The sequence below is a fragment of the Nicotiana tabacum genome, chromosome 5 (genome assembly GCF_000715075.1).
Source record: "Nicotiana tabacum cultivar K326 chromosome 5, ASM71507v2, whole genome shotgun sequence".
In the NCBI taxonomy this organism is placed as follows: Eukaryota; Viridiplantae; Streptophyta; class Magnoliopsida; order Solanales; family Solanaceae; genus Nicotiana; species Nicotiana tabacum.
The window spans coordinates 127445488-127465664 of NC_134084.1; the positions used below are offsets into that span (position 1 = coordinate 127445488).

The 20177-nt window shown below is 37.2% G+C and overlaps 1 protein-coding gene across 2 annotated transcripts; it reads right to left on the reverse strand.

Moving 5' to 3' along the window:
* Positions 1–18204: 18204 nt before the first annotated feature.
* LOC107814331 (transcription factor MYB27-like) lies at positions 18205–19868 on the reverse strand. Of its 2 annotated transcripts, XM_016639734.2 has the most exons (5): positions 19733–19868; positions 19494–19642; positions 19129–19258; positions 18871–18971; positions 18205–18598 (listed from the first exon to the last, which is right to left on the reverse strand). In XM_016639734.2, the coding sequence occupies exons 2-5, from the start codon at positions 19624–19626 to the stop codon at positions 18348–18350; spliced, it is 615 nt and encodes a 204-aa protein (XP_016495220.1). In that variant the 5' UTR covers positions 19627–19642; positions 19733–19868; the 3' UTR covers positions 18205–18347. The 2 variants fall into 2 exon arrangements, with proteins under 2 accessions (XP_016495220.1, XP_016495219.1); XM_016639733.2 differs by having other exon boundaries at positions 19494–19764.
* Positions 19869–20177: the final 309 nt, after the last annotated feature.

Consider the following 20177-nt stretch of genomic DNA (forward strand, 5'->3'; position numbering starts at 1 on the left):
GAAACAATGTTAATTGAGAGACACACTCTTTAGGGAAAATGAAAACATAGAGGAGGAGAAGATGAATTCAGTTGAAGTCAAACAACAAATAATCAAGAAATATGGGGTATACCGCTCTATTCAATTCAACTGTATACACTGTATTCAATTCACTTATATTCATTCTTAACTATTTTACATTATATTTAATTCACCGTATTCAATAGAGAGTTGTATTCAAACAAAAAAATTACAAAAGCAATGATATTTGGTTGTATTTAATTCACTATATTCATTCCTAGCTGCTTATACACTGTATTCAATTTACTGTATTTAACTCGGTTGTATTCAAATAATAAAAATTAAAAACAAATATAGGGATCTGCCACAAAAAATAACCTTTGGAATACATAAATACAGGTGAAAATGCAAAAAAATTGTATTTGCATTTAAAAAATATAAAATACACTCAAACTTGAGTGTATTTGTACAAATTACAATGTATTTGCATCATTGTATGTGACTCAATAAAAAGCACAGTAGCAATGAAATTATAGCTACCGCCAGTAAATATGAATATTGTAGCTATAACACGTTAATAGCCACTTAACTATAGTGGTTTCTGAAAATTCATTTTTTTCCTTTTTTTCAAACATTTCTTTCCTTTCTTTAACGGGAACCTTACAAAAACGTCCCAAAAAGTCCCACCTTATCAAGCTCTAGCCATTAATCATAGACTTACCAAAACTAGCCAAGTACATATAAAAATTAAGTGTGATTAGCAGCATTAGATGCAAGACGGAAAGGAAATTTCATGGATGAGGTAGCAAATAAGGTGATGAAATACAAAAAAAATTATAATATTCCAAAAATCTAAGCAAAAAAATAAAACTTTTTCAATCTTTGCTCGAGATTCATTGAAAACATATACATGAGTCAATATACAAAATTTGAGGAAGATTAGAGGTGATTTGGATTGAATTGGTATCAAAATTCGTAGTTAAAATCGAGTCCAAAAAGCTCTTCTGCGGTACATGTATCAAACATGTATCACACATGTATCTCACATGCAGGTATACATGGATATACATTTGATACAAATATGATACATATCTGATACATAAGTGATACACAGTGTGATATGTATATCATTTTTTCATGTTCATCTTCTACTTCAAATTTTCAATTCAAATCATCTCAAAACTCTACCAAATCATCCCAAAAACTGAGATTCAAGATGCTTAAGATGTACCCAATCTATTCTAATAACACACACTCAAAAGAAAGCAAAAATTGGACTTTTTTTTGGTTACAAATGGCTAATATTAATAATATTTTATGAATTAGTCAATTTTTATAACCAACTACTTATAAATGGACATAGCTAGTATTTTTCCTTCTTTAATTATATAGGTTAAGCTAAGTTGAGGTAAGCCCATTTCATTGCCTCTTTAAAATTCTTAAGCCCAATCGATTAATTTGCTTAGTGTTAATAAAATTTGAATGACGAAAGAGTGAATATAGATGAGGTTATCAAAGCAGTTACTGAGCTTCCGAATACGTAAGAAAGCACTGAGGTAAGGAAATCATAACGAACAAATGACACTAAACCAGATAATTACAAGTGCCTCCTCTTTATTATGCCACAGTAAACAAAATTCCCACTTTCTCTTTCTAGATTTTTCTCTCTTTTCCCTCTAGAAGGTTCCATCCTCTGCCAGTCCTGGAAGCATATATAGACCTTATATAGTTCATATAAATGCACTAAAAAAGAGTGAACATAATTAAGTTTGGATTTAAGTTGGTCAAATAGATAAACGTTCCCTTAAGTTGACACCAATTTTCATTTGAAATCTTTACTATAGGGTGTACCTCAACTAATGCGTATAATAATACAGTCTTTCAACTATGGATTCAACTAAAAACTTACTTACTTTCGATATGGAGTTGGAGTTTGAATTTATATGTAAAAATATACCTTTGTTTCAAAAAGATTAACATTATTTCCTTACTAGTCCATATCAAAAAGATTGACACTTATCAATATTTCCTCAATAAGAAGCATTTATAGCTACATAAGTGATATGACAAGTTTCAAACCACAAGTTTCAAAATTTTTGCAGCTACACAAATGCTATGGCTTATTTAAGACTACGTATCTCAAAAGTCTTTTCTTCTTTATTAAAGTTTGTGTCAAGTCAAACTAAAACAATCTTTTCGAAACGGACGAACTAAAATTTCAACAAGTATTGAATTTGAACTCATAATTTTAACAATACAATAAGTGCAATGCTACAAAATTTAAAAATTAAACTCGTTAAATTTAAATTCTGAGTCTGCCTCTAATAATAGGAAAGCACTTTTTATTGTTTCGATTAGCTAAATATATATTCTGGAAACTTCATCATACCAAGTATCTTTCAACAACTTCATTGATGATAAATTGCAAAGTGGGTTTTCATTATCAATGCGAGGTGTCTTTGTACTATTTGCTAACAGGATTCATAATCTTGCAATTTTTAATATAAAATATATCTATGGGTAACCCAAAAATGGAGCACTGGATCTAGCAATCACAGGTGGAAAGCCCACATTCAGATATTTCTAAAGCTCCCACGCCTTGATATTTATCTAGCCTTCCTTACCAGCAAATTCCTCCTATAAATATAATTGCGTACCCTTAATAAATCGCCAACGTACAGCATTTGATGAAGCAAATATTCTGGACTAAATGGCTACGAAAATCATATTACTGTCTACGCTTTTTCTATTTTTGGCAATAGACCCGGTAATTTCTATAAATAGGAAGATGGCCATAATGGTGGCCACCAAGTCGGGTGCCAATGTAGTTAGAGGCGGATCTAGGACACGTTCTGTTGAGGAGGCAGAAAGAAAGGAGAAGTTATTTGGAAAAGAAATGGATGAGGATTTGCAGGCTGATATAAATAACCACCATAGCATTCCAAGGGAGTCTTGGGGTAGTAGCCAAGATCCAACTTCTCCCTCGACCAATATTCAAACTATAAAAGGATGATGCGATACGATACGATATGATATGATATGATATGATATGATACGATATGATATGATATGATATGATATGATATGATATGATATGATATGATATGATCTCATGCTACGTCTAAGATATGGGCAAGTGTACTGTTATTTAGTGGTAGTAAAGTTTAGGAACTACAGCATAGATTAGCATCGAGAATTTGTAGCTGCATATACACAAGGTATGGTCTTGTTATTATCCAAATACGTTGATAATGTTATATTTAAGTTGTTTTAGGTTTTATTTAAGAATTTATGTTCTATGCATGGGTGATATATGTAAATTTTGGCAACTTAGCATAAACGATACCTATGGTAACATACGCAAAATGATACTAACGATGTAAAATTAAGTTCTTTGCACTTTCAGTTTATATAACTTAAATTCTTTATTTAATCTCGGAATAAGCAATAAGTAACCTATGGTACGTAACATAAATGACACTAACGATGTAAAATTAACTTCTTTGAACTTTTAGTCTATATAATTTAAATTCTTTATTTAAACACTGAATATATATATATTGCATGCCTGGTGCAGGGCATTGAGGCTCATAAAGAAGTATATATATGCTTCAAACAAATGACTTTATCCATACATCTAATGGAACTTTTAATAAAGTAAGAAAGGCTTAAAATGTACGGCGAGGATATGAAGCTCACTCTTTTCAGTACTTCATATGTCTATATTTAATAATTTATATAAAAGTCTTAAACAAAAAGTTACTTTAAGAAATGTTTATATTTTATATTTAAAAATAATTTAACTTTAAATTTCTCTAGCCACAGAAATATAAAACCATGACATATTAACCACAAATTTCAGACCCCTTTTTCTCTTTCTTAACCTTTGTGTAATCATACCGTGCCATTTAAAATTACAATGGGAGTATCATTTTGTTCTAAGGGAAGAAAAAAAAAATCTAAATCGAAGTAATATAGTTAATGATAAGAAGAAGGTAAAGGCGTATGCCATTCTACGTTTTTTTTTAAAAAAATTTCTTTTTCAATCAACTCGAAAGTTAATTTTCTTTGTCACTTTTGACAATTTTAATATTAGATAAAATCCAAATTGATTTGCACGAACTTTGGAAGGGATAATTCTAAAAGCTTCAGTGTCCACTATCTCAGCTGCGTACTTTAATCTAGCTTGTTAAGGATCAAATTTTCTTCAGTTCTAACTTCTCCACAAAGTGAAACGCTTCTTTTCTCTTTCTATAAACAATAAAATAGAAAGAGGAAAGGACTTGAACTTCTCACGACACGAAATTTCAACCGCGAGGTCGTGATGTCGCTTACCATCGAATGCCAGACAAGCCAATACAACAGATAATACAAAATAAAGAAAAAGCAATAAATATCTGATAGATGGTCAATAGCATACTATAAACCACCTCAAGATTTGATGTCACAAGTACATGAGCGTCTAAATCCAGCTAAATACAAGGTTTTCAAGGAAAATACATTACTCTCCGAAATAAAATGAAAACAGTACAGTAGAAATAGAAAAGTGACTCTAGGGCTTGCGAACAGAGTACAGCTCTACCTCGAATCACTGACTGGTATCCTCTAAGTGCCTCTCAGAACTTCGCTGGTACCAATGTCAGAATCTGCACAAAAAGTGTAGAAGTGTAGTATGCGTATAACCCACTCAATGTACTGAGTAAGTATCGAGCCTAACCCCGACGAGAAAGTGATGAGGCTAAGACAAGATACCTACTAAAAACCTATGCAACTATATATATAAAGAAACAGAAATAATAAGTAAAGCATTAAAAGAAATAACGGGGTGGGGCCATATAAAATGGGCAACAACCGAAACAATAAGTACAGAATCACCAAGTATGTCTCTTTCCGAAATAAGCAACAAAACCGCCAGGTTAAATTCACAATCCAAGTATCAAGTAAAAGCAATGAAATTATCAAATTGCACAGCATCATCCTTCGTGTTTTTACTCTCATCCTCACCATATAATAAAAATGCAATTGCACGGTATTACACTTCGTGCTTTTACTCTCATCCTCACCATATAATATAAAAAAGCATGTGCACGACATCACCCTTCGTGCTTTTACTCTCTTGTCCTCACATGATAAAGATAATAGAGCAATCAAGTGCACGCACCCTTCGTGCTTTGATCCTCATATTCACTCAATCAATAATAACAATATATAAATAAGACACGACAACACCCTTCGTGCTTTTCACTCTTCCTCACCAAGCAACAATAATAACCCAAATATCAAGCAAGGTGGGAAGCAAATTTCAACTTCGATCATGGTGCTAGAATAAACAACTTCAACTTTCAACATTACAACAACCTCAACATGAGTAATAAACACGAAAGCAAGCAATTAAAGAATAATCAATCTAGCAAAGGCATGGAAAGCATAGTAAATGAAATAACATAGTACAAATAAGATAATTTTTACCCGCATACTTTAACTCATGACAACATACATACACGCTTCACCTTGCATATGTGACGTCCTCACACATAGTTCACATAACAAATAGACCAAACAAGTTCTAATTTCCTCAAGTCAAAGTTAACCACGACACTTACCTCATTCCGCAATAAAATTGATAATCAATCACGACTTTGCCTTTTGAACAAGCCTCCAAACCAACTGAATCTAACCAATTATCGATCAAACAATTTAAAATAAGCTTTAGAAACTACCCACGAATAAAAAAGGTTAAATCTTTAGCTAAATTGAAAAGGTTAACAAAAGTCAACCCCGGGTTCGCTTGGTCAAAATTCGAGATTCGAACCAATTTTCGATTAACCATTCACCCCCGAGTCTGGATGTGATTTGTTTCTAAATTCGACCTCAATTCGAGGTCTAAATCTCAATTTCACAAAATCCCTAAATTCTACCCAAACCCCTTATTTCTACCATGGAAATTCATAGATTTGATGTTAAAATTCATGGAAAAGCAATTGAAATTGATTGAAAACTAGTTAAAGTTGCTTATCAATGGATTCGAGAAGAAAATTTTCTTCAAAAATCACCTCTAGAGTGTTTGGGGTTGAAGAATGGTGTAAAATGAGTTAAGTCCTGACTTTCCCCTCTTTTACCCAGTTGCAGACGTCGCATTTGTGAACACTTACTCACAAATGTGATGTCCGCAAATGCGACACACTCAACGTAAATGCGATTAGTGCATCAGATACACAAAAGTCGCAAATGTGACAAAACCTCTGCATTTGCGAAGGTCCCTCCCTCTGCAAATGTGAACTAAGCTTCACTTTTGCGAAGCTGCACCTAAAGTTTTCAGAGTCGCAAATGCGAGACTCCAGCCGCATTTGCGATTTTCCAGCCTTCGCAAATGTTGTTCCTTATTCGCAAATGCGAAGTTTCCCGGTCCCAGTGCCTTTCGCAAATGCGATCTTTTGACCGCAAGGATGCTCGCAAATACGAGCCAGACCTCACAAATGCGAGATCTACAGGCTTGCACCAGCAATTATTGAGCACCAGCAGTTGACACCTATTCGTAACCCATCTAAAACTTACCCGTGCCCCTCAGATTCCAAACCGAACATGCACACAAGTATAATAACATCCTACAAACTTGCTCGCTACCTCAAATAATCAAAATAACATCAAATAACAATAATCGATCACCAAAACTCTAAATTTCAACTAAAACTCAACTTTTCACAATCTTTCACATAATGCGCTCGGGTAACCCCGGATATCAACCAAACATGCGTACAAAAAGATATCATACGAACTTACCAGAATCTTCAAAATACCGATCTAAGGTCGTTTACCAAGAATGTTGACCGTTGTCAACTCTAGCTCATTTTAAGTCAAAAATCACATTTTCTTCAAAATTTTACGTAAAAGCTTTCCGGAAAACGACACGGACCACACACTCAAATCAATAAACGTAAGTGAAGCTATGGAAGGTCTCGAAACACTAAAATTAAGGCTGGTAGTCAAAACACCCTATCGGATCGTCACAATGACGACATAGGAGAAAAGCGTTCATAAATAACGACATATAACAATACACAACGAATTTAACTTATATATATTGATATTGTAAAACAGATCACTTAAAATGTTTTAGCAAGTGACATACTTAATTTTTCAAGTTAATAATCCACTTATAATAGACGGTTACTTTGTAGTTACAAGAGGTTTACTTTCAAATTGTTAATTCCATTTACTATGGACATAGTGTTTTCAAAGGACGGTGGTGGCGCGCGTCCGGTCGCCAACCGGGACGTGTACTACGGCGAGGCGGTAGTATAAGTGGATAGTCTAACTTGCTTACTGGAAATGCTTAGATGCAGGCACGGAGGACGTGTAGTAGCTACAGGTTCAGACGAATTCAATTACTTTTGCTTAAATCTTGTATTTGTATTAGAAAGTTTATTAAATAAATAAAAATAACTAAACCGAGTTAGAAATCGGTGATAAGATCAGAACTCATACTTTTTCAAATTCTGATTTCGCCCCAGGAGATATATTATGTCAGTGCTTTTAGAAGGACGGATATGATTTCAGATCATTATCCAATGATTATAAAAGATAGATGTTTAGTTTATCAACATTATCATTATCATAGAATTTGCAGCATATGGCCAAGCAGTGCTACCATCATCTTATAATTTTGAAGCATATGGCTCCTATCTGTTGGAAAGTTCAGTGTATATGGACTATACTAATTAATTAACCACAGATTGAATATATATAGTAACGGATGCACATTATTTTCTATTGTTGGTGACATCGAGGCAGAAGCTGTGATACTAATTCGGCTGAATTCAATAGTTTTTTTGAATAATATATTTATATGAAGTAACTCGTTAAGTATGTATACATATTAAATTTAGACTCATTAGCACTTAAAATTATTGTTTTAAATTCCATAACCTACAAAATTCAAATCATGGCTCCCCTCTGATTGGTGATTGTACTTAACGAACTTGATGACCTTTAAAAAATTAGGAAATACATGCAAATCTAGAACTAAAAAATTTAAAAGAAGCATGAAGATTCGCAAATCAGTAAGATGGGCACATAAATAATAGAATAAAAGCATCATATATAATAAGTAGTTTGCAGTGCTGGTGGAAAGGCTGCCCAAGAGTAAATAATTAATTATGCATATATTAAATAAAGGTTAATTTCTGAACGTGATTTTTATTCAATGAAGTGAAAATTTTGACTGTAGTTCGATCGTTTTTAACACCATTTCACCATTTTGTTTTCATCTTAGACTATTTTTGGTACCGTTGTGAAAAAATGTTTCGTTAGCGCGTTTCGGAGATCAAACCCAAGAACTGACTGTGGGAGCGAAGGATTGGATTTGAGTTTGTATGATTTGATTCCTCTTCTTCTGCTGAGTGCTCGAGGGGATATATAGAAAGAGATTTGTGCCGAAAATATAAAATATTTTTTCTGTAACATTTTCCACATTTTATCGAGGACATGACTGTCACACCTCTTTTTTCCTACACCCGGAAGGGTATATAAGTGAGTTTTTTCAATTTAAGTGACAATCGAAACCGGATTATTTTTATTTAAAAATTCAGAGTCGCCACTTGGGATGATTTATAGTATCCCAAGTCACCGGATGAAATCCCGAATCGAGGAATGATTGACTCTGTTTTACAGTTCGCGAACACAGAAATTCGGGTAAGGAATTCTGTTAACCCGGGAGAAGGTGTTAGGCATTCCCGGGTTCCGTGGTTTTAGCATGGTCGCTCAACTATTATTATTGGCCTAATTATCTGATTTTAAAATATTTTTAAACCTATGTGCATTTTTAACTTTAAAACAGCTTTTATTAATTTAAGGAATTATTTCAAGGCTATTTAAAACATATCGCAAGTCACGCTACATGAAATGCACCCGTGATTCACGACACGTTCTATTTAACCTTGTTGAAAATTAGAACCGGGTCACATGAAATATACACCCGAATTTTAGTAATAGCCAAGATAATTATATAATTAACGCGCCTAAAGCAAACTACAAACTTCATTTTGTTAATATCTAAGTTATAAGATCAATGAGGGCCATAGGTGATTTAATTATGGATAGCACACCTCAATTCACTTTCTTCAAGTGTGATTTCTTGATCTAGTCTATAAATTATAGGTCTTGTTTGATATGACACACCTCAATTTTTTTTTTAAAGAACCGAACTTAATTGAGATGGACTTATGATATCCGTATCTAGCATTGATATAAAATTAATGGGGCAGCTATATTAGTAAAAACCTGAAACACATGGCTGGGCCCTAGATCATTTATTGGGCCTTAGCTTATTCCCAAAGAAAGTTCTAAAAGGGAGAACATGTGCTGGGAACGTTTCAAACAATGCATAGGCCTCCCAGTCCTTTCCTTGTCAAGTGATATGAGCATTAGCATCATTTTATTGATCCCTTAACAATTTTCACACAAGGCATCATGGATTTTATACTATTACAAGAAAGAGTAGGAAAATGGCAGAATAAAGATCTTAAAATGCCTGGAGGAAATATCAAGACAAACTTGCGATTAAGTAAGTGATCAATTAGAATGGGACACACTTAAATAAGGAACAATGGTTCTTGAAGCTTAGGCTACATAGGAAGTGAATTAAATGGCATCTATGAATACCAACCAACATCGAAATGAGTTTATAAATCTAGTATTTGCTTCTATCAAACTGAGGCAGCGTGTTCCTAGCCATTTAAGTCAGAAAAAGCAAACCAATTAAAACATATTTAAACCAAACCAAAGAAGATGAAATTGGTTAGTTTTACAACAGAATTATAGCATGACCACCCTGAACTGAAAATTAGTGTTGACTTAAACATATTTATACAAATCCTAACACAGATAGTTATCAGCCGACTTGGATCTCTACTGTAGATGATTTGAGTATTCTATACACTCAATGAGAAAATTTCAATCAACTCACAACCCAACATAATGAGCTATGATCTTAATCCAAGACTTACACATGTGGCGCAATAATAGTAGCATGAATGAGCAGACGAGAATATATATAAGAAAGCTAATTTATTACAGAAAACATGAATGAACTTAAAGAACAATAGGGATAAAACTCAAATGGCAACATGTATTGTATCAATAGGTTTTCACATTTGAACTACATGCTTCAAGCTTGCAATCTCAGACCATTTAAGATCTAAGAGGTACCTGGATATAAACCAAAAACTGCCACAGAACTTTAGCAAGAAATAGTAATATCAACATATCTTTAAAACAACAACAAACATCAACTATCAATCAGCTTTTCATATTTTGAACCCAGAAAAAGAACAATAGTGTACTCAAGCTTTTAAAAACCAAGAAAGATCAAAACCAGCTACAATGAAACAATATTTGGAGATTCTTTTTCTTTCTGAATCTAAAACTCTAACAGTGTATGTGTATTTCAGCCGTTTGCTAGTTTTAGGTATTCTGATCCCCCCTGAAAATGAAGGAAGTGAACCCTTTTATAGTCATATTTTTAGGGCACCAAACTTAATTTTTATTCATTCAATACCCTCCCCTCTTTAATTCCCTTTTGTTCATTTCCAACCCTGAAATTTAAACATGTTTGCTGAACTGCCCAATTTCCACCTTCCCGAAAGCTTCCTAGGCAGTTAGCCAAGATTCCTCCTATCTAATTCCCTTAACTACCCCTCAGAAGGCTTAATAATTACTTCAACCCACCATACATTTTAACCAATATGCCCAAATATCTTTGGGCTTCTGCACCAACGAACTTCAACAAGTACTTTGGGCTTCTTGCACTAGCAAGCCCAAGTTCAAGTCTAACCAAATGAATTCACAAGAAAGTCCAAACTAACCCAATTCTGTATCCTACTAACAAAAGATCTTCTAACGAAGCAGAATAAAAGAGAAGAAATAAAAGGAAAGAAGAAAATTAATAAGTGCTAACAAAGAGATTAACTGTGCTTCTTAACCTATTATTACCAAATTAATCGACTGAAAAACCTATGTTTTCTAAACCCAACTGAGATGAAGAGGAATAGAAGTATACCGGCTAGATCGATGGCTCAAAGGTGATGGCATCCGGCATGAAGAACCTCAACCTCATGGTGTGAACTGTAACATTGAGCACTAGCCGGAATTTCTTCAATGGCTTGTGCTCTTTGTCACAGTCCCCATCATGAGTCAAGAACGAAGAAGAAACAGAAATAATGGCCCATCGGAGATTGTTAACCAAACTCGACCACCATGCACAAAATGAACCCTCATTCAATTGGCTTTTCACTCGAAGCTGGTCGATTCACACATGTTCAACACCAAAAAGAGGCTAGATTCGGCAGAAATCAAAAAAAAAGGGCGAAGAGGATTTTACTGCTATCTTAGATCTCTGATTTAGAGAGGACGAGTGGTTTGGGGGAGGAAACAAGGGTGTATTTGGAATGGAGGGGCAACAACGGTTATATGGTCGAGATTTGAGGGGGTTTGGAGATCAACCGCCGCCGCTGGCAATTTTCAGTGGGCGGCGGACGGTGGTGAGAGATGAGGGTAAAAGAGAAGATAGAACAGGGGTCCTAGGTTATTTTTAGGACGTTTGGACACTTTTAAACGAAATGGGAAAAACCTTCAGGGCCGTTGGATGGGAGAACATCGAGGGGTCGGGATTAATTTCGACTTTTGAATTCAAAACGACATAGTACTGCCCTCATACTACGTTGTTTCAGTGGTCTTGCAGACTGAAGGCTTGGACCGAGCATGAGGGTGGGCTGGGCGAGAATTTTTGGGCCAATTCTAAACCTGGCCCAATCCAAAAACCAAATGAACCCCTTTTCAATTCTTTCTTTTTCTTTGTTTTCTCTTCCCTCTTTTTGATTAACTGAAATCTTAAATTAATCTAGTTGGGAAAATTAAGCTAATTATCTATTTACAACAAATATAAAAATTATTTAAACCTAAATTCAAAGAGAAAAACTATTATTCTGGAATTAACAGCCAAAAAGGCAACAATTGGGCCATTTTGTGATTTTCTTTTTTAATAAAGCAAATAATTAACTAATTATCCTTAAAAATGTAAACGAAAAAACCTAAATACAATGCATGGTATTTTTGGCGTTTTCATGATTTTAAGGAAGTTAAAACATGCACAGAAATGCAAAAAATTAAAAATTCTACGAAAAATCTATAAAATTGCAAATAATTGGAAAAATTTATTTTCTTGAATTTTATAGGAGCAATTCATATAGGGCAAAAATCACTTGCTCACAATGACCACGGATAGGAAAGCGTGGAGGTTAAAAATTAAGGTAGAGGGTTAGGACATATAGACGAGTGTTGTCCTTATCTGTAACAGTAGCTTTAGCACATGATTTAGTATTATTTGCATATTCTTGTATCCCTTGCCTTCTGTAATTACTTGTTGTTGCTTTTGTGTCGGCTTTTTGATACCATAATATGCTTGTTGTTGCCCTTCCTTTTAGCTACAAGTGCCTGAAACTCACCCACGCCCTCGCCAAAGCAGCTATGCGACAAACACAACTAGCTAAAATTTGATATCGTACATACATTAAGACGTCCAGAAGCTTGAGCGAGACATTCATCGCCCGGTCTATCAACTACCTCTCCAAGCCGAGCAATGAATGGACTAGATAGACTGGAACTCCTCGAGTGTATGTATGAATTGTACAACAACATGTAGTGTCCTCCAATGAATGAATAAGCGAAGAAGCATATGGAATTCTTACGTAACTCCAAGTTTACACATCGTGCCAATACAGGAAATGTACATTCGGCCTCGCTCGAATCAACAAGTAAAATTCGACCTTGCTCGAATTAGCAAGTCAAATTCGACCTTGCTCGAATCAACAAGTCAAATTCGACTTCGCTCGAATCAACAAGTCAAATCCAACCTCGCTCGAATTAGCAAGTCAAATTCGACCTCGCTCGAATTAACAAGTCAAATTCGACCTCGCTCGAATTAACAAGTCAAATTCGACCTCGCTTGAATTAACAAGACAAATTCAACCCCGCTCAAATTAACAAGTCAAATTCGACCCCGCTCGAATTAGCAGGTCAAATTCGACCCCGCTCGAATTAACTACCGAAAGTCAGGAACTTAAGATTCAAGAAATTCGAAAAGAAAAGAGAAGGAAACGCCAAAGACGTACACTCAAGGACAAATCAACTGTTCCATTCAAAGGAAAAATAGCGTCTTACAAAGGGCCAAAAAGGGGCCCCCACCCAACTAACTAAGTACTGAAAAAATTAAGTACAAAAGCTTCACTCAGCATTATTCCCATCCACGCCGTCATCTCCCTCCCTGCTTGGTTCAGCGGCTTCACCTCAACCGTCACCCTCTCCATTAGAATGTTCATCATCAAAGGTAAGCCCATCCTCGGCCTCATCGTCTCCACCAGCCTCCGGTGTCGCGGGGTTATAGCCGCAGGCAAGCCGAGCCTCATGCATTTTAACACGAACTTCTTCGAAAGCGGCTTCAGGAACATTCCCCGCTGCCAACAAGCCCTTATATATATCCCGCTGAGCATCAGCGTGGATCCACATATCGTACAAATGGCGAGGAACGTCAACAGAGGCGGACGCAGGAGCAGGAGTCAAAACCAACAATCGCGCCTTCTCAGCCTCGAGAGCAGCAATTTGATCACCCAGGCTTAAGACATGTCTCTCAAGCCCACCAATTCGCTCGTCAAGGCGCGCCTCCCTCAGAGTGGTCATTTCCATCTCAGTTGCTCGTTCAGACCTAAGAACGTGGATAGAATCTTCCAGTGTCGCAGCCCTTGCCAAGGCCGCTACTCGAGCTCCCTCAGCCCTCTCTAGCTCGGTCGCCTTCCTTTCCAACTCGGTCACCTTCTCCCCAACTCAACACTCAGACCGGCGACTCTAGTGGCACTCTGCTCAAGCTCCGCCCGCAAGGCCACCATCTTCGCCTGAAGATCAACACACTCAGCTGTAACCTCTTTTCCCACCTCGAGCTCTTCTTCTTTAGCCCTAAGCAGCCCCTCGAGTTCGCTGCATCTGCCAATGGACCATATTAGATCCTCGTTCTTCCGCTCCAACTCCTCCCTAAGAGATTGAAGATTACCGCCCATCCTAAGTCGTGCATACATCTCCCGGCACTCGTTACGGTATCGACAGTACTTCGAAACTATTTTCTAAAAAACGGAAGCCCGACTCTCCTCGCAGTGGATACTCTCAGTCTCCAAGATGAAAGTCTGAAGAAAGAAAAGAGATTAGAAAGAAAAAGTCAGCAAGAGTAGAAGATGTAAAACGAAGAACGCGATAAAGAACTCACCCTCAAAGCCATTCCGGCTACGCCCCGTGACAGGCCAGCATCGCTGATCTCCTGAAGGGCCATGTTTACAGTAGCAGAACAAAGAAGGGAAAATTGGGGCACCCGGCTCACCATGTCCTCCAACAAATCGCAATTCGGAGAAATCTCAATCGCGTGGGAGGAACAGTCTATTCCTACCTCCACCCGAGTGAACCCCGCCTCAAACAAGCTTATGTCCTCGGGGTCAATATCTGAACCAGATTCATAGTCATCTATAACCACGCCCTTTGCCCTCTCGCTGGCCGAAGAGGGAGCACGGGCCTATTGCGAAGTCGATGGACCACTCAGAATGATCGCAGCGGCCTCCGAACTTTGCCCTTTTCCAAGGGAGCCACCTCTACGATAGAATGAGGCACAGTTTCCATGCCCAAACTAGTACCACTGTCCAGTTCAGACATCGCCAACACGGGTTCACCCCTCGAAGGCTCCTCGGTCCCGATCACCCCATCAACCACCATCCTCTGCCTATTTAATGGAGCCTCTTTGTCTTCGCCCTCCGATGACCCGACCACTGAATGAACTGTGGGAGCCAGAACCCCCGCTAGGGGAGCAGCATCTGGATGTCCAAGTCTGCGCGAAGCCGTAATATGCGAAATAGCAGCGGCTTGAGCAGGCTCACTTGCAGCCACAACGAGTACGGGCTCGGCCGAGATACCCAACTGGCAAAAGGCATGCATAGGAGCCCTCTCCCTCCTTGATGCCCTCCGACCTATAAACACAGAAAAATAAGAGGATAGAAATACAGTATAAAAGTCAACAATTTAAGCCAAAGGTGACTCACCGGCCGCAGGTCTACGCCCAAACCTCTCATTGAAGTGCGACCACTCACGAATCCCCACAGCATGAGGAAAAACCTAACTCACCCAGTCACGAATGTCAACGACTGGTAGAGGAGGATTCTGCTCTACTGCAAGAATAAAAGGAGAACGATCAGTTTACCCAGAATAAATAACGAAGTCATTTAGGAGAAAAACACTTACGAGCAAAGTTCCACTCCTCGGGAAATCCGCTGGGGTTCGATATCACGTGCTCTGTCTTCACGTAGGAGTTTTTTTTATCAAAAACGACGATTAGTTTTATCGTCCATATTCACCACCAACCCCTTGGTCCCGCGGTGGCGCATATGAATCATCGTGCCCCTATAAAAACTTGGGCGAAGAGGTGAAGCAGATGGCAGAGAGAAATACCATGGTTGGATAGCTCCGCGTATTTGATAAGCATGAGGAAAAGCTTGTATATGTACGGAGAAAGCTGAGTCGGGCACATGAAGGGAAAGTGTGTAGCCGACGATGAACGGGTACGCGTAAAATGCACAGTACCCTGGGCGATGTATTTGCACTACATCACTACCAGCGGGAACGATTTCCACATGGGCCGGGATTCGCCACTTAACCCTAAATGCAGCAATCGCTGCCGCATCCATCGCAGAAATAACAGGTTCAGGTTCGTCCTCGGGTAGGTTCTTGAAGTCCGACCTAGCCTTCCCGGAACATGGGATTATCTCATCCACGGTGGGGAAGTTTTCATCTTCCACCATGGCTGCTCCTTCCTTATGAGGGGGTGCATCCACAACCAACATCACAGGATCAGAGGAAACACTGGCCATTTTTCTGATGGTATGTGAAGAGGAAATACAAAGATAAAGGAAATAACAGTAGCAGAAGATACTGAAGGGAGAAAGAAAACACAGAAGTTGGGAACTCGAAGAAGAAAAGAACTCAGGCTTCAAAGGCTTTGAAAATGCAACAATTCAAATGAGGAGTGCCTATCCCTATTTATAAGAATATGGGCACTCCAATTCAGAAATCCCAAAGGCCGCCTCATTAATTTCAAAACGGAAGAAGCGAGGGAAACGATGTAACGCATGGGGAACATGCGCCATAATGATGCATGATGAAACAATGTCATTTCAAAATGTAGTAACGGTCAAGTGCGGCTCTTGAAGCGTCACGTCGCTACCTCACCTCGCTAAAAAGGGGGGTCACTCCTCGGCCAATGTGCTCAGATTTCTCAAAAGTGCAACTGGCGAAGTCCGTCCAACCGAGCTCGCCCAAAAGCAACCCTGACGGGCAAGGGACTAACTGTATAGGTCAAAATTTGTTCAAAAGAATTCTACTTAAGGAAGAACGACCAAGAGTCAACCGAGCCGAAGCCATGTATAGGAAGAAATATACTGGCGAATGATTCAGCTATGGTCGAGGTCGAGCACTTAGTTCGGCCCGAACGGCTAGTTCAACACTTAGACATTTTAAAGGAATATTCTACAGGATGTTCTAAGAACTTAGGTACTCCGGTTAAGGACCGCTGGGGAAGGAAAGTGTTTTATATAAATATCATGAGAGAGAATAATACAAGGGGCAAATGGGAACACACACAGACATATACATCTCTCTGAAGGTGAAGATGTTCCCTCCTCTCAAGCTCTTCGCCAAAAAAGAAGAATAGAGCTTAGAATCTTGGTAATCATCCGTAATCCAATTTTATCAAATGTATGGAGGTCTGTCTTGTTCAAGAATGGTGACTTTTTTCCTTTATGTATTCTTTGTTATCATTTGATATCATTGGAGCAATCATCCTTTTCTTACATTATGGAACTCAATCGCAACTGTAATCAAATTTTATGTTCAGTTATGCTTGTCTATTCCTATCTTCTATCTCAGATCTAGAATAGATTATCTCTGGCTAGAATTTACCCTATGTCTTCTTATTTAATTAGTTTAACAAAAAGGCCTACTACTTTTTGGTCAAACAATTTTAAGCCGAGGGTCTTCCAGAAACAACTTCTCTGCCTTCTTGAAGGTAGGGATAAGGTCTATGTACACACACTACCCTCCACATACCTTACTTGTGGGATTACACTGAGTTTGCTGTTATTTTTCACGTTGCTTTAAAAATAGTGGAGTATTTGTTTGTGCAAGCTATTCCACTAAAAAAGAGGGGAATTTTGAAGTATTTAATTGCTTTTCTGTGGATTTTAAAAGCCAATAAACCTGTACTAAGCAGCTCTTGTGATTGTTGTTTTCTCTTTTCTTAATTTTAGACAGAATATATCCACCAGCTATGACTTCAGTCAAACTGGTAAAGCTGACGATAAGTTCATTAATAATTGTAGAAAAATGCTGTTAGTCCTCATCATCTTCCTTTTAAACGTCCTGTTGCATCATTCTTTTTCTTTATCCTTGTTCATGTTTAATTCACAGGATAAGAAAATAAGTACGATAAGCTTAAAGATTTAAAATATATACGCCGACAGCGTAAAGAACTTTTTCATTATCAGTGTAGTTAGTAGGTTCTCACACCATTTTTCACGTAATCATATTAGGCTTGATATTTAAGAATTACCTATTGTCGTGACAAACCTATACTCTATCAGGGCACAGAACTTTGAGCTAAAAACCGGAGATAGTAATATGTCTAAATGGGTGTTTAGACTGTACTTTTTCTTCTTTTTTTCCCCATAAAAATGTACATTCAAGTTGTCTATACAAATCAAGATACTTCACATTTCTACATATAAAAGTAAGGAATACTATGGATTTAACTATTGTCCCTGAGGTAATGTGAACCTTCCTAGTATTGTTCTGGGAGCAGAGACAGAATCAAGATTTAAATTATAGGGGTCGTTTGGTTGGGAAATATGTTATTCTTGAATTAATTACCCCGGAATTAGTTATCCCGAGATTGTTATCTCACCCTCCTATAATGATAAAAATAATACTCCCGGGATTAGTTATACCGCAATTTTATCCCAACCAAACATGAGATAAACTCATCTCAAATTTAATCCCGGAATTAATTATCTTTTATCCCTCATACCAAACGAGCCCTGTTCTAAATTCTAGGATAGCGATGTCAAGTGTTAGTAACTGGATTCTGAATTTAATTTTGTACATATTTAGTTAACTTTTTAGTAAAATACAAGGTTAGGACTTTAGACTAAAGCTAGTGAGTTCGGTGGAACCCGTAGCTAGCCTTCTAGCTCTGGCCCTAATTGGGAGGTCTATGGAGGATAACAATAACATAGGCTTGAGCTGCAAAAGTACATATGATGCTCCATTCTGCTTTGTTCATATGACCAACTTGGAATCCAATCCAGTAATGTTGTTTCATTTGAAGAGTGTGACAAAGAATCAGCAGAGGAACAATCTCCTTTTTCAGAAAAGGAGTCATCACTGTGAGAAGAAGGGACTGTGTCACTTTTCAAAGTTGATGATTGTTGTTCTGAATTACTTGTGTTACTGCCAAAGGATTCTGTCAAATGAAACCAATAATTTGTGAGAAACGGCACGGTTAGGGAACAGACATTAACTTATATACACTAATTGTGTAAAAGAACTTTTACATTATCAGATCACCTAAAGGACTGTTCATAAATAAGTGGAACTAGCTTAGATACAGAAATATAAAGCAGACTAACTACAATAACATGTTAAGTGAAATGATAGTATAAAAGTTTTTTTGAAGTGTCGGTATATAAAAGAAATCCGTATAAAATAGCAGAATCTTGTAAAGTTGTAGTAGACCTTGTTCATTAATTAGCGCTTTCTTTCTCAAATGACTTCTCCAGTAGTTCTTGATTTCGTTATCAGTTCTTCCTGGCAATTGTTTTGCAATCTTTGACCACCTGTAAATTTAATAAAAAAGATTAATATTAATAAACAAGTGATATGATCTTAGCCTGGAAACAGGAAAAGATTCTTTCGACGTTTGGATAGCGAAAAGACAATTAATTTGTGGTAAAGCATCTTAAAAAATTCTTCTGAAGAAGGAAATAAGCTTACTTGTTTACAAACTGTCTCCGAAGTTGGATTATCAGACGTTCTTCATCTGCAGTAATATGACCGTGCTTTAGATTGGGACGGAGGTAGTTCAACCATCGCAATCTGCAGCTTTTCCCACTCCTCCTCAGCCCTGCATTAAAGCATAATCTAAACACATTAATTTGATGCTTTGTATCCGAGGCAGACTTAGAGCGGCTTCAACTAAACCAAATTGCTTTTCGCTCAAACTATATTATACATACAAAGTAAACTAAAAATGTATACATATATCACACTTATTCTGAACCGACTGCCTCTGATCTGACATGAGTTTCTACTTTGTTTCAGTACTATGAAGTTTAACATTTCTACATATCTAATTATACCTGAAGCTTTTGCTATATCATCCCAACGACATTCTCCTAAAATGGCTACAATCATAACCAGACTCTCATCTTCCTCTTCAAGCCATTGCCCTCTGCGCAGTTCGTCTTGTTGCATGGTTTGTTTAGAAGCCATTTATGGTTGCCACAACCTAAGAAAGTTACCCTCCTTATATAGGGATGCCGAGGTGGCAAATAATATTATGGATAAAAAGAGAAAAAGAGAAACCAGAAGATCTTACCTGGAAAAGTAGGTGGAAAACATCAGATTATAATGGAATCTGTGGTCAGCTTAGATGCATTCATCTTCTCAATTAAGTCTTCCATTGGTCATCAATGGATATTTCAATTTTACATACCTAAAGGATGGAGTTGTATCTCCTTTGTTACATCACTAGTTTTGGTACAGTACACTAAGTTTGTGTGCTACACAAGTTCTTTTGCACTATTCTGTTTGCATAAAGATTTTGTCTCATTCATAACAATAATATAAACTATAAGAACTTTAATTAGGCATGTGCTTACATAGAAAAATCAAGATAAGCATGAGGTTTTGGTGCAGAGTAAAATCCAATAAATGCATCTCCTGTGGGGGAGACTAAATCTTATAATGCTTCACAGCTTTGTTTGAGTTGAAACACTAAGACAGTTGAATATTACCACTACTGTGAAAACTGCTCACTTTGT

Bases quoted from the DNA above. Each gene is read 5' to 3' on its own strand.
- LOC107814331 (XM_016639734.2), bottom strand. From the start codon at position 19,626: ATGGCTTCTAAACAAACCATGCAACAAGACGAACTGCGCAGAGGGCAA. The intron at 19,259-19,493 runs GTATAATTAGAT...GCTTTAATGCAG, and splicing joins TGATATAGCAAAAGCTTCAG to GGCTGAGGAGGAGTGGGAAA. The intron at 18,972-19,128 runs GTAAGCTTATTT...TTAAATTTACAG, and splicing joins CGGAGACAGTTTGTAAACAA to GTGGTCAAAGATTGCAAAAC.